A 15,058-nucleotide genomic window follows, 5' to 3' on the forward strand; every position below is an offset into this window, starting at 1 on the left:
CAAAAGTTTCCTAACATTTACTAGTTAGTGTTAATGCAATAAAACTAATGCAACTGTCATTTAAAAAAAACAAACAAAAAAAAAAAAAAAAACAATGAAGCGGACAAAATGTTACATTGTGTTAAGAGAATTAATATTCACTATGTTATTGTAACATATGTTAACTATTGTCACTACCGTACAACATTTACACAGAAAATAATAACATGTACATTTTTTAAGGAACAATATTTCTCATCTCTCCTTGCAGTTTACAAAGACTTTATTATATTGTGTGATGAAAAATGAATCATGAACAAATTAAACAGACATAACAACAATCCTCTATAATACAAATATCAAGAAGTCCAAATATAATAATTGACACTGTAAATAAAACTTCTCTGCTACAGTTTATGAGCATGTGCATCTCTGCTAGCACTAAACTGACATAAGTACAGTGTCTGCCTAATTTTGAGCAACTAACAGTTAAATGGTGTTTGTTAACATTTCTTTCTTTCTTTTTTCAATATCAGTGCAGTGATACTCAATTCCACTGAGATCCAAGCCTAAATTCAATACCAATTTAATTTACCATTATTTATAATTTATAAATGTCTTGTTGTGGTACATTTGTAAAATGAACACCCAAAAATTATATTATCTTAAACTACTTTGAAAATAACCCCTCAATGCATTAGTGTATCAGTAAAGACATCATTTTACACTGAACTGGACAAGTGAGGTGACTGTGTTGATGTGGCTTGTCCTAGCAATATTCTGTAACATCATTAAAAGGAGAACAGCTGAGCGGGGGAAAAAAACAATGCTGAGACTCCAGACTCAAGGCTAAACTTGAAGCTTGATGTAGTAAGCAGTCTGCTATCTGCCATCTAGAGTTTTATCACGAGCAATGACCGCCTCATCAAACTTGATCATCAGTGTGGTTCCCTTGTGCCAGTGGACAGTGACTTTGGCTGGGAAGCCACTGTGGGTTAGGATAGCCTCCACGATGCCCCCGCTGAAGGCTGCACAGTTTAATGTGCTATTTTCTTTAGGTACTGAAATGTAGGCATTGATCAAAGGCTCCTTTTCAATGATGTAGTATGTTTTGTCATCGTCGTTGGCTTGCTCCAGTTTGTCTGCTTCCTTACCAAATAATGCTTTCCATACATTTACCTGGGACAAAAGAAATAAAGAGTTAACACAATAGGCTGTGAACTTTAAAGGAGTAGTTCACCCGAAAATGAAAAAAGGCTGAAAATTTACTCACCCTCAGGCCATTCAAGATGTAGAGGAGTTTGTTTCTTCATCAGAACAGATCGGGAGAAATTTAGCTTTACATTTCTTGCTCAACACTGGATCCTGTGCAGTGAATGGGTGCCGTCAGAATGAGAGTCCCAACAGCTATAAAGCTGATAAGAACGTCACAATAATCCACAAATAATGACTCAAGTCCATCAGTTAAACAGTCTAAAGCAGTTCTAAACAAATACATTGGAGGATTTTGATGTGAGAGGACAACAGTAGATAGACTTTTTTGCAATTTTACGAATAACAGACTTCTATTTTGGCCAGAAATTATGGTTAAGACTGCTTAATAATGGATTTGTTGCTTACAAAAACACACTTTCTTACAAACATAAGACATTTACTGATGGACTGGAGTTTCAGTGGATTACTTACAAATTATTATGATGTTCGTATAAGCAGTTTGGACTCTAATTCTGACGGCACCCATTCACTGCAGAGGTTCCACTGGTGAACAAGTGATGTAATGCTAAATTTCTCCAAATCTAAAAAAACAAACTCATCTTTGATACAGCAGATTTTCATTTTTAGGTGAACTGTTCTTGTAGGCATGAATGATCTACACTCTGCAGAAAAAGAAACAGCAATACCTTAATAAAGAGGAGTATGTTCAAAACTTTGGTCTCTCTTTTTCCGTTTTTCTCCCTCATCACAAGAACATCCAGAAGGCTGGCTCCAACCCCTTGGCCCATGTCTGCCAGCCGGGCCTGGAGCTCAGACACCGAGTACACCCGGCTCTGGCAGTACTGCACCATCTCCGAGAAGAGCAGCGCGAACGCGCTCACGCTCACCTCCGTTTTGGGACGCGTGAGCGAGCGCTCGAGGATCGCGGATTTGCCTCGCGTGAAGCGGACCTCCATTGCGTCCACACCGAAACTGAATCACAATCTGAATCAAAGAATTAAAGTGCACGAATCCTGCAATATAAACAGTGTCAAATGTGTCAGTTGTCCTCATAATGCATCGATTTTGGCATTCATTGTAGGTCTCATGGCTACATGGCTCATCATGTAGATCTCTGATTACATTATGGGGTTTCCTGATTAAAAAGGGACTGAATAATACGCCGAACGAGCCACCTTGTACAGAAACTTGGAAATTATGAAGCAGGCATCTCAATCAAATCATATTTCACTGTGTATTAGCGTTTACCTGGTGTTTTGGGTTTCAGATCCGGATACGTGAAGCCACGATTAGTGCAAACGCCTGTGTTCCCTTGTGACCGGATATTTTCAGTATAAAAGTAGGACTAGACACAGTGTTTGTAGTGGAGTGTAGTTATATAGTGTATCAAATTAACAGTTTTAAAAAATGAATTTTTTGATTGTTAGTTTTATTTATTTTCGAGATGCTTTTTTCAGCAAATTAACATTCAGAGGCAAGTACTTTTATTTTAAAATATTTTAAAAGTCACTGGATAGGCCGCGCTTTGCTCACAGATGTGCTTGTAAATTGTCACCTTGAAGAGCAGGCGATATACGTATATATCCCTCGACGTAAGTTTAACATAGTAGCAACATGTATTTTATATTTTAGCTTTTATTTTATATGCTAAAATATTCTAGTTGCATGTCTGTTCTGCATCTGTGAAGTTAGTCGTCAAACTTTTGTGTTTGCATGATCAAATGAATAAGGCGTAAGTTAGGGTATCCTCCAAAATGTACAAATATCTTTTTCAGTTAAACATAAGTTTGTCGTTATCTTGTAGTTGAACTGCACTGCAAGGTGTGAGAATGCTGCCTGCCTTCACGAGCCTCAGACACTTTGCCACAAACACGATGAAGAGAGCAGGTAAGAAATAGACTTTTTTAAATTAAAGTTATTGCTGGGTAACTTTCATCATCAAAATTAACTTATAAATACATGCAGGGAGCACTGTTGTCATATTTTATAGAATACACATGGTTATGACTCTTCTGTATTTTGACCCAGCGTCTGAGTTCAGAATGACTGTCCCATGGGGAGAGGTGAGAGGTCAGGTTTGGGGTCCTTCTGAAGGCCGTCCCGTGCTGTGCTTGCACGGTTGGGCTGACAACTGCGGGACATTCAATACCCTGATTCCACTGCTTCCTAAAGGTATAGTGTTTCCGAGTCCAGAGAGTTTATTAACATTATGAAGGTCCACATGGATAAATTCATTCTTACAAACCTCATCTACAAACATCAGTGCAGTGAAACTAGTTCCTGTTCTCTCTGTTTTTCTCCACATCTCTTCCAGACTGGAGATTCGTAGCCATTGACTTTCCAGGTCATGGTCTCTCGTCTCATAGGCCTGATGGATGCTTTTACACCTTCCCTTTGTACGTGGCAGATGTGCGGCGAGTTGTAGAAGGTTTGAAGCAACTTGGGCTTTGTTACAAACATTAATGAATCGACTTCAGCACTTTTTGTTATTTTTACTGAAAAACAAGGCTAAATTAATTTAAAACATGGGTATGTCTATATTAGTATTTTTTTTTTCTGCATTTGTTTGCAGCTCTTCAGTGGAAACGATTCTCTATCATTGGACATAGTATGGGTGAGTCAGCTCTTTTACTGCTGTCTTCATTCACTGACAGGTCAGAGTTCACTTTTGTGTGTGAAAGGTCAGAGGATCTATGTAAACTGTAAGTTAACTGATGATAATTCCTGTTATTGTGAAGCCATGTTACTGTAGTGCTCTGTAAATACCTTGTTTTTGTGTTTTCTTGTACTTTCCTTCTATGACATTTAGTTTTGGGTAAAGATATGGGAAAACAGAGACGTGAACGCAGTAACACTACCTTGCACAAATCTATAAACAAAATTAATGCACGGTCTTGGAATAACACTGGAATATGTGAAATTACGATAAAAATAACTTTCACAAATAAGTAACAAATATTCATGACATTCAAATGAGCAGAAGCTGTTTTTGAACTGGGTTAATTATTTGTGATTTATTATTATTATTTGATGTTTCTTTAACAGGTGGGAATGTGGCAGGACTTGTGAGTATCTGTCATAATTTTATTTTTTTCATATTTCTGTAAAAGTTGTAGTTGTTTAGTACAGTGTTTCTGAACTGGTTTTGCTTCATGAGCCAGATTTGACATAAAGGGACAACCTATCACAGTACTAAAATGATGCAGTCTTTAAATGATTTAATATTACGGCGAGCTGTAAAGGTCCAACTTTTTGCTATCTTCCCGTGCATGAGTATAAGGCTGCCTAGCGTTGTTTTTAATCTGCCGTCGTTGAATGGATGCATTTTTGGTTTTGCAGTAACTGAGAACCAGTGTTTTGTGTTGTGTAAATGTAGTGTGTGATAACAGCTCCTTCTGATTTTCCAGTTTAGTGCCTTGTACCCAGAGATGGTTGATGCCGTAGTTCTCCTGGATACATATGGATTCCTCCCAACACAAGTGGTAACAAGAAATGGAGCATTTAGCTGTAAATCATACAGAAGACTTCTTATTCAACATGCATGCGTCAGTGATAACAACATACATGTTTGTTTGTCCTTTCTTAGACTGATATGTTTAAGAACATGAGGAAAGGGATAAATGATCAAATCCAGTATGACAACAAGACGGAGGAGAGGAAAGAGAGGGTGTACACATATGAGAAAGCCAAAGAAAGGTGAAGAATGCCTGATGTTTACTTACAAACAAACAAACATGTATAGCACATGAGTGTTCTTGTTTTTTTTTTTCTCAATTTCAAGCTCTGTCTGACTTCTGAATATAGACAATTGATGCAGTGTGATCCAGGCAGATGAAGTCTTCCAGTAATATTGTAATTGTATCATTTATACTTTTTGTCTTTAAATAAGTTAAATTTACTGAAAGACTTAATCTGCCTGGATCTCACTGCATGATTAAATTCAATTACAGTTCTTATTTTTTTTTATGGAATATTGCTGTTGATTATAAATGATTTATAAAAATGGAAGGGAAGAAAAGGTAATTGCACTTCATGCCAACTTCAACTTTTTAAACTTTTTTTTTTTCTAAATATTTCTCTTTAACAAAATTTTCGACATATGTAAAGGGATACTCCACCCCAAAATGAACCGGGAGGCTTGTGACTGTCCCATAGACTGCCAAATAAATAACAGTGTCAAGGTCCAGGAAAATATAATAAGCATCATCAGAATACTCCATCTGCCATCAGTGATTCAACCGTAACATTATGAAGCGACGAGAATACTTTTTGTACACGAAGAAAACAAAAATAACGACTTAATTCAACAAAAACCAAACTCTAAATATACCCAAATCAGTGTAGCACCATTTTGGAAAATCTGAGCTGTACACAGGTTGAGTACGCTCTTCTGTGTCAGCCAAGCTGCACTGATGCACTGTTTTCTTTCAAACCAAAGTGTAAATATACGTAGAAACCGTATCCTTGTGGTGCGGCTGACACAGTATAGCATACACTGCCTGCGTACTGCTCAAATTCTCTAAAATGGCGCTACGGTGATGTGGGGATACACAGAGGAGAGGAATTGTTGAATAAAGTCATTATTTTTGTTTTCTTCATGTACAAAAAGTATTCTCGTCACTTAATAACGTTACGGTTGAATCACTGATGGCAGATGGAGTATTCTGACGATGCTTTTCATACTTTCCTGGACCTTGACGATGTTATTTACTCTGCAGTCTATGGGACTGTCACAAGCCTCCCGGTTTCCATCCAAAATATCTTAAATTGTGTTCCGAAGATGAACAAAGCTTTTATGGGACCCTAAAAAAACATTTACAAATAAACAAATACAAAATAAACATTTTGGAACACAAAATCTCTTTATGTTTTGATTTATCATTTGTCCCTTATATTGATTGCAAAGTTGAATTTTCAGCATCATTACTCCAGTTTTCAGTGTCACATGATCCTTCAGAAATCATTCTAATACTCCTATACAATTCTCAAAAAACATCTCAAATAACAACATATTTTTAAAAAAATAAAACATAATAATTATCTATTTATTATAAAGACTTTAGAACAGACAGCTACTTTTAATGACCATCAGAAGTATTTAGTGTATTTATGACATCTATCAGCTGCTGAAGCTAACATCCTTCAGGTTGAAGGCTGCAAACCCCTCCCTTTCTGATCAGTCTGCAGACATTCTGTTAGAGCGAGCAGTCAGAGAAGTTGAGGGAGGTAAGACATACAGCAATTGCACACTTATTCCATGCACCCAGATTTTCTCCCTTTTTCTCTAAATGACTTCCTTTCTCTTAGGATTCGTATTCACCAGAGATTTCAGGATCAACCTGGTGAGCCATTTCAGTAGATTTATTCATTCTTTTACATTCTAGTTTATTCACGATAACAAGATTTCAGATTTAGTTTGACTGTTTGACCCATATTCATCTGTGACAGATCTTCCAAAACTCATATTATCATATACAGTCGTAGTACAGTAATACAGTATTCCTTTTTTTGACATGGTTTTTGCTATACAAATGTTTTGTGTTTAGGAAGGAATGTATAAAAACAAACTATACACATCATGATAAATGTTTGTTACTTCATATTTAAATCTCTCTTTTTTTGCCAACTGGGGATATTTGGTTTTGTTTCAGAAAAACATTGCGAATAATAACATGGAACAATGCCTCCACATGATGTCACTAGTTAAAGCCCCAGTGATGATACTGCTGTGAGTTCACACACAGACACAAGTTTTTCCACACTTTTCATAATGCTCAGGAGAAGCACTGTGCACTTTTAAGCACAATGCTGAAAAATACAAATGCACCATTATTAAAATTCTTTATAGTTCTGAAAAGAAGATCATTATTTTCACGTTATGGCCAGAAACCAATAATTGGCAGATATTAAATCCTCTGAGATTGTCTAAATAATTTCAAAATAAAAAAACGGAAAATTAGCCATTTTAAATGCTAAAAGTCTGTTTAGGTATCATAACCTTGTAATGTACAGTATGAAAAATATTTTAAATATACTGGCCTACAAAAGCATTAAGTCAAATTTTAAATGCCTGAATGTCACTGTATTAGACAATATACACCAAGTGGCATCTGTGTACAATTAAACCCATCATATTATTATCCACACATCAGTTACATACACTATCAGACTGCTTTTGTGTCCTGTGACATACTATTCAAAATCAAAGATGTGTCTTTCTTCAGGGCAAAAGAGGGCCTGTTCAAAACCTTTATTCTACCTGATGGATATGTTGATATGATTCTGAAGAGCTGGACTGATCAAAAAGTGAGATGTGCGCACATACACACACACACACACACAAAGTGTCTGGAAAAGCAAAATGTCTTTCTGGAATGGTATTATCTAGAAATATCTTTCTCACTCTTCTGCAGGCCACCATTGTTGATGTAGAAGGGGATCATCATATTCACCTCAACAAACCTGAGTCCGTGGCCTCACTAATCTCTGATTTTCTTCAGTCACACAGTCCTGACAAACCAGAGAGTGAATCTAACAATAACCAGTCTTCCAAATTATAGCACACACATGCTGATTCAAATAATGAAGTAGTCTGTACTGATTCAAAATACTCATACCGTTCACCAGTTCTTGATAATGTGATACTTTAAGCATCACAAACCTATTTTTTTTCATTTACAAAAGGTGTTTTATTAGAAAATGTTCAGAACATTTCCAGTTTATTGCACTATCCATTTGTCTTCCATTTTTAACAAGAGTTTTAGTCCCTGCTGATGGAAATCTCCCTCATAGAATGATGCCGCCACATTCACACATCACAGTATATGGTGCTTTTTTGAGATGTGGACCGTGTTATATTGGCAAAATACAAATGCTGCTGACAAACATTGATCATAGCATTGGAAAAAAAAAGGTTTTAGTGCTTTAGAGTCCCTTTATGCATTACCAGATTTAATCTGCTCAAAGAGAAGCTGGCTATATGTGATGCACATAAAAGGTTTTTGGAAACGTCTGTTAATGTTAATAAGTATTAATTAAAACATCTGTTCATTTTTACTTTTGTTGTGATGAAGCAAAACTAAAGATTTAAAGTGTGTAATTAAATTGGTTTAATTTGAAGTTTTTGCCATTATTGAGGCAAATAATAGGTCTGTAATTATACATTTCCAAAGCTACAGGGGCCAAAAAGTATTTACACAATTAAATCTGATTACACATATGTTGTAAAATGAGATTTAAAAAAGCCATGTTAGTATATGAACCATCTTTATGATCCTTTTTGTTATATTTACAGCCTCAATGTTCGAGGGTCACTATTCATTATGTAAAAGAACAGCATGGACATTCTGTTAAATTTCTTCTTTTGTGTTCCACAGAAGAAAGTCAGTCACACAGGTTTAAAATCAATGATAATTGCCATGTTCCAGTTTAACATGAAATGATTAGGAATGTAAGGCCGAGATGAAAGGGTTACAAAAAAATTACGTAACTTCTGCTCTGGCCCTTTCCTCGTCAGAGATGTCTCCATGGTTACCCCCCTCCCAACTGGAATGGGATGGTACAGCTTTGACAAGGAGAGCACGAAAGCAACGGTGCAAGAAAAGCCCTCATTCCATAGCATTGAATAAAATAAAATGTCTTTGTCCACATAGCTTCCCAGCGGCTTCGTTTTTCAGCGTTTCAATTAAGACTATTCTATCTGCTCAGCCTGGGTTTGAGACTTTAAACCCAAACCTACAGCGCTAGTTCAGAGACAATCAAGGAAAGACTGCAGGTATGTAGACACACATGATACATATGTGCATGTGTGGAAGTGATGTTTAATGGCATACTGTAAAAGTATGATTCATTTTAAGTGTATTCCATCTTCATTGTACTTCATTGACAGAATGCTGCAGTGTTAAGTATGAGTGACAGTATCGTCATATTTTGATATGGATCATGCAGCATTTTATATACTGCAGTGCACAGGTGCGTTCTCATTTAGAGAATAATACAACTGTTTCTCTCTTTCTGTACTTTTGAGATAACACAATGCCCTGGATGTTTCTGGACTGGTTCGTCCCCGTCTATCTGCTGGTCTCGCTCCTGGTCCTGGCTGGTTTCGGAGCGTGTCTGTATTTTCTGGAGCCGGGTCTTCAGGAAGCCCACAAGTGGAGCAACAAGTCACTGAGGCACCAGCCGCTGGCTCCCATAAGGCAAACACACTGTAGAGATGACGACAGCAAGGCCTTGTTATGATGGGACATGTGGGGAAGCTGAGACGTTTGTGCCAAATCATATATTGATGCCACTTTAGCAAAATCCATGGTCTTTTAACAGGGTTTCTGTAGTTATATATAATGATCTGCAATTGGATTACAAGACAAAACAGCATAATACACTTCAGAACTCCATTCATTTGTTCTTACAAAGATTATTATTTGCATTACATTTTGTAATCTCAACAAAATTGGATGTATTCCCTTTACTATTTCAAGACTAGCTATGAACTAGGGGTCCAGAATCCACTAGGGGACTTTAAATTAATATATTATTATCAATACAATTAAAGGGATAGTTCACCCAAAATGAAAATACTGTCATTAATTTCTCACCCTCATGTCGTTCCAAACCCGTAAGACCTCTGTTCATCTTTGGAACACAAATTAAGATATTTTTGATGCATTCTGAGAGCTCTCTGGCCCTCCCATAGACAGCAAGGTAATTACCACGACCAAGGTCCAGAAACATAGCAAGTAGATTGGATTTTATGAAGCTACGAGAAAACTTTTTGTATGCAAAGAGAACAAAATACTGTTTGCGTTCAGTGGATACTCTCCAAAATGGTGCTATAGTTTGACGCAGAGGAGACGAATTGTTGAATACATCATTATTTTTGTTTTCTTTGCGTACAAAAGTATTCTCGTAGCTTCGTATAATTACGGTTGAACCCCTGATGTCACATGGATTATTTTGCCGATCTTCTTGCTACACTTCTGGACCTTGATCATAATAATTACCTTGCTGTCTGTGGGAGGGTCAGAGAGATCTCAGAATGCATCAAAAATATCTTAATTTGTATTCTGAAGATGAAGGTCTTACGGGTTTGGAACGAGATGAGGGTGCGTAATTAATGACAGAATTTTCATTTCTGAGTGAACTATCCCTTTAATAGTGATGCATTAAAATAACAATGAATTATAACAAATAAAGTATTAATTTAACAAAAAAGTATTAATATTACTATTAATTAAGTAATCTAACTTTAAAAAAAAATATATTCTTCTTTTTCTCCCCTCTCAGTAACTATTGTTTCTGGTTGTTTCTAAAAAAAGATTACAGAACATAATAGTGTCATAATTATCACAGAAGAATTATCTTACTTTACCTTGCTTTGACAATTGTGTTGGACAGTGGGGGTCATTTGTGTCTAAAGCTTGAGAACTGGGATCATAGTATCATATGGAACCATTATCCAGTGATGCTTCCCACACAAGTCAGTGTCAAAGTAAATTTTAGTGACATTTGGCCAAACTGGAGGAACAACCTTGACTTCTGTGTGAAGTGGGTATTGTGTGAAAACACATTACATACAATGAACAAACAAGAGGGAATGTTTCCAGGTCATGACGGTCATGTTCTGGGTGGCATTTTAGAACATGCCTGAAAAATCTGGAAAACCCATGTCCCAAGATACATACAGTATACTGTGAATTCAAGTATAAAGTAGGGAGCTCAAAATACTCCGCATGCTATTTGTCATTAGGCATCAAATACTGAATACAGACTAGATTTTAGTTGTATCATCTGTTGTAGATGTTTTTCTGAATGTCCTTAAGATACTACAAAACACACTGTTCAAATTGTCTTTTTTTTTTTTTTTTTTTTTTTTTTTTTTTTGTGGGCTAGCATTCTTATCTGAAGCCCTGGAAGTGTTTATTAGTAGTTTTAGTAGATATTTTCATGTGCCAGTAGATTTGTGTCACTTTGGTCTGCAACAGAAAATGCAATTGTCCCTTTAGATTTTGGTTAAAAGGGTGTTAAGCTGTTTGTTATAATCATACTTTGGACAATCATATATAATAATGGCAATTGTAATAGTGTATAATTGTATAATCAGTTGTAGCATGTTTTTTCCCTCTTGGAAATATTACTGTATAATATTAAACACACACTGGTGAAGAAACACTTCTCTTCTGCAAGTTTTCACTTGATTTTGGAGTTTCACAAATTCAGCCATTTAGCGATGATGTGAAGAGAGTGGGTGAATGAGACAGTGGAGCTTCAGATGAGAAGAATGGAGGGAATGTAAGTCTAGTTCCCACCATTTTATCGACGCACTCTTCCCCCTTCATTCTCTCGCTTCTCTCTTCCAGTAAACAGACCACAGGATCACAGGTCAGTCAAATTACTTATCATTTTCAGAATTTGATGTGCTCACTCTATGCCTTAGTAGAATAATCAACACCTTTTTATGTGTATTCAGTGAAATATTTGACTTTGGAAATTAATTTTACCTATATATTCAGTCTATGTTCTTTTTATTTACAGTGAAATCTCAAACTTTTGTTCAAAGTTTTTTTTGTACGAATTCTTATAGGCTGTGTTATATACTGCAATGAACCCAAGGGACCTAGATCAAACTGGAAACATGTTACCTATTGGATCTCCCCTTGACTCCCCCTTTCTGTCCTCAGCAAGACTCTCCCCATGTCTTATCCCTCTTTCTCCTTCCCCTTCCCGTCTCTCACCATGTCCCATTAACTCAGGCTCTTCTCCCTCCCGTCTCTCACCTTTATCCACTTCTCCTTCTTGTCTCAGTCCATCTTCTCACTTTATTTCGTCTTACTCTCCTGTTTGTAGGTCTCCCTGCCCCACATGTGATCTATCTACCTCACCTATTAGAGTGTCCCCCTGTCCCGTGCATCTTTCCCCCTCTGTTGTCTTAAAAAAGCCCATGAACATTTCCTCCTTAAGTCAAACCGGGCAAAGCTTGGAACAACAGAACCACATTGATAGTTCTCCTCAAAGGTATGTTTCTAGTTCAAACATTTTTGTACCAGTGATCCCCAAATCTTTTTGATGCAGATTTCCTCGAGGAACCTCCTTCCTAAAATATAAAGACTAATTTATTCTGTGCCAGAAAAAAAAAAATTGATACTATAAAGCATTGCTTTTTGTACATTTAAATACTAATATACAACAATACATAATATGTAATAAACTAAATACAAAATATGATCATTTCTACCAAAGCAAATGGTAAATATGCTGTCTGAAAAAATATATACTTAGTAGTATTAAGTATTAGGTATTAAGTTATAGTATTAAGTTCCTAGAGATCCCTATACCCCATTCTGAGAACCCCTGTCTCAATATACTTCATTATCATATGCCGTTTCCAAATATTGCTAATTTTGTGATATTTTACATTGTTGAAAATTTTGGCTATTGAAAACATTTATTCATCACCCATCATGCTTATCCATTTTGATTGTTCTGTGTTCTACAGCATCATCAATACAGTGGATACATCCCTAAATTCACCACATCTGAAGTCAGTCAATACCATTTCTCAATTAGAGACATCAATTGGAGTGCTACCAGCAGATGAAAACAAACCATTACATTCTGCAGATATGCATGGTAAAACATGGCCAGTAGAAAGCAAAATGTCTAGATTAACGCCTGTTTCATCTACTGAGAAAAGTGTAAGATCAATGCCCATAACCAACACAAGGGGTCAAAAAAAGCAAACTGGCCAACAGCAAGATCCATTCAGACCTCCACAGCAGGATAAACTAAAGCAAAATTCGAACATCTATTGCAGGGGTGCTACCAAGCCTTCAACATTTGAAAGCTTAAGCCCTAAAAACCTCCGACATGTTGAAAAAAGTGCATATAGACCACAACATTTAGCTAGCTATCAAAAGAAGCTCCAATCTCAAGACCCTACTCTAGTTCGAATCCGGCTTGGATTGATTAAAACAGGCAGGATTATAAACTCTGGTGCCCAGTTTTCCAATCTGGAGAGGATCAAGGGAAGCAATGAAGAAGAGAACATTCCAAATATTCAGAGCAATGGACATCCTGCTGTTTCAGAAAAGTTAAAACAGCCTATTCGTTCAAAGATATTGTTAGGAGCAACCAAGCGGATAATAAGACCCATGATTTGTGAGAGGAGCTGTTGGAAACCTCAAAACCAACCACAAGTTTCAGTTGAAGGAACAAGACAGTTCTCCAGACCGTCAGCACTTACAAATCCAATCTCATTACCTAAAGCTACCACAAAGCAAAAGGTTATTTTTCAAGAACTCAATAATGTACGTTCTCTAAAGGAATACAGTAAAGTGGTTTCATCCAATTCAGAGCTTCAAGACAGAGCTTCAGAGAACTGTAATGCCACCAATGAAAGAAATATGATGATGAACTCCTCCCAACATGACAACCAAGAGTCTAAATCAAAGATCAGGCCTCAGTCTGCAGCTTCCGAGACAGAGAGCACCATCATCACATACAGTAATGCATCAGATCAGTGCAGCCGGATGAGCTGCTTCCAGTTCCCTTTGAAGAGTCATAGATCATCCACTGAATGCGGTCAGCTGAGCCGAATCTGTAGACCTGTGATCAAAAGAACATCTGACAGTAGATCTGCATACTTCAAAACTCCTCAGGCATGGAGAAGCTCTTCCTCAAACCAAACTACAGGGAACACAAGAAGGGATGTCAGCAATTCATCCCGAAATAGATGCAGCCTTTCGGATTCAGATTCTTCTAAATCTTCTTCAAGTGAAGCGAACTTGAGTGAAGATTACAGATTTGCAAGAAGACACAGAGGCTCGCAGTTATACAAAATGTGTGCTACTAGTTGTCCAACTAAATTTGTTGGAGATAAATGCAAATCAGCTGTTCACCCGGACCTCTCGGATAGCCCAAACACACACACAGACTCTGAAATGCTGAAATATCCCTTAGCTGGATGGATGCCACGGTGTCTCTTCACTCTAGATCAACAACAAGAGTAAACACACACTTCATTCTACAGATTGTGACAGATTTCAAGACATGAACTCCTTGCGGTTAACAGAGCGAGAAAAAACACCCCATACCATTACAACCATCTGTAGTCACAGACACGAGGAGCGGAGTTGACTCCTGTTCTGAAGAATGTCTGTCTGCAGGTGGGTGCAAAGATAAATGACTGGAATTACATTAAAAGGACGTATAAAGCTGCTTAAAGACATGAAACATCATAAATAGTATGTATACATGGGGCATTATTTAAATTTAGTATATAAACAGCCTAAGCATTCAGGGAGGAAGACTTTAATTTGTCATTAGTGGTGAATGTTTGGGAATCACAGTTTTATATTTAGGGTTAGAGATTTAAAACAGTCCTTAAGCCTAGTAAATATTTTACTTAGTTGCACAATATGACATTTCAATGTGATACCTCAAATCATGTGGTTAAAGAAAGTAAGCAACCACAAGCAATGAGCTAAAATCACTCAAAACACTCTAGCAACCACTTAACATGCTAAAATGAATTATAACGTCATAATAACCACATAAAACATTCTTAAATCCCTCAGAACACCTTAGAAACTGCTAAAAATCATGCAGAACATCTTAGAAAGCATATTAGCATGTGCATAGCATAAAATTTGTTAAAAATTTGTTAGAAATCACTCAGACTTCTTAAAGGGTTAGTTCAACCAAAAATGAAAATTATGCTGCGTTTTACTCACCCCCAAGGCATAGGTGTATATGACTTTCTTCTTTCAGAGGAATCCAGTTGTAGTTATATTTAAAATTTTCTTTGATCTTTCAAGCTCTATCATTGCAGTCAGTGGGTGTTGCATTGTTTCAGTCCAAAAGATGT

At 36.8% G+C, this 15,058-nt stretch overlaps 3 protein-coding genes across 4 annotated transcripts; 2 read left to right on the plus strand and 1 right to left on the minus strand.

The window, feature by feature from the left end:
* Positions 1-244: 244 nt before the first annotated feature.
* On the minus strand, positions 245-2,150 carry LOC109050734 (trafficking protein particle complex subunit 5-like). Its single transcript, XM_019068307.2, has 2 exons — positions 1,881-2,150; positions 245-1,158 (listed from the first exon to the last, which is right to left on the minus strand). The coding sequence occupies exons 1-2, from the start codon at positions 2,148-2,150 to the stop codon at positions 862-864; spliced, it is 567 nt and encodes a 188-aa protein (XP_018923852.2). The 3' UTR covers positions 245-861.
* A 389-nt stretch (positions 2,151-2,539) lies between these two features.
* Positions 2,540-8,948, plus strand: LOC109050733 (serine hydrolase-like protein). Of its 2 annotated transcripts, none has more exons than XM_042717175.1 (13): positions 2,540-2,668; positions 2,999-3,081; positions 3,223-3,366; positions 3,509-3,622; positions 3,767-3,808; positions 4,240-4,259; positions 4,602-4,676; positions 4,781-4,890; positions 6,341-6,420; positions 6,502-6,536; positions 6,846-6,922; positions 7,419-7,500; positions 7,608-8,948. In XM_042717175.1, exons 2-13 carry the CDS (start codon positions 3,024-3,026, stop codon positions 7,752-7,754), a joined length of 984 nt encoding a protein of 327 aa, XP_042573109.1. In that variant the 5' UTR covers positions 2,540-2,668; positions 2,999-3,023; the 3' UTR covers positions 7,755-8,948. The 2 variants fall into 2 exon arrangements, with proteins under 2 accessions (XP_042573109.1, XP_018923851.2); XM_019068306.2 differs by having other exon boundaries at positions 2,656-2,786.
* Positions 8,949-10,023: 1,075 nt separating this feature from the next.
* Positions 10,024-14,201, plus strand: LOC122135786. The gene is made up of 2 exons (XM_042716015.1): positions 10,024-12,207; positions 12,689-14,201. Exons 1-2 carry the CDS (start codon positions 11,795-11,797, stop codon positions 14,199-14,201), a joined length of 1,926 nt encoding a protein of 641 aa, XP_042571949.1. The 5' UTR covers positions 10,024-11,794.
* Positions 14,202-15,058: the final 857 nt, after the last annotated feature.

This window comes from Cyprinus carpio, chromosome B1 (genome assembly GCF_018340385.1).
Source record: "Cyprinus carpio isolate SPL01 chromosome B1, ASM1834038v1, whole genome shotgun sequence".
Taxonomy (NCBI): Eukaryota; Metazoa; Chordata; class Actinopteri; order Cypriniformes; family Cyprinidae; genus Cyprinus; species Cyprinus carpio.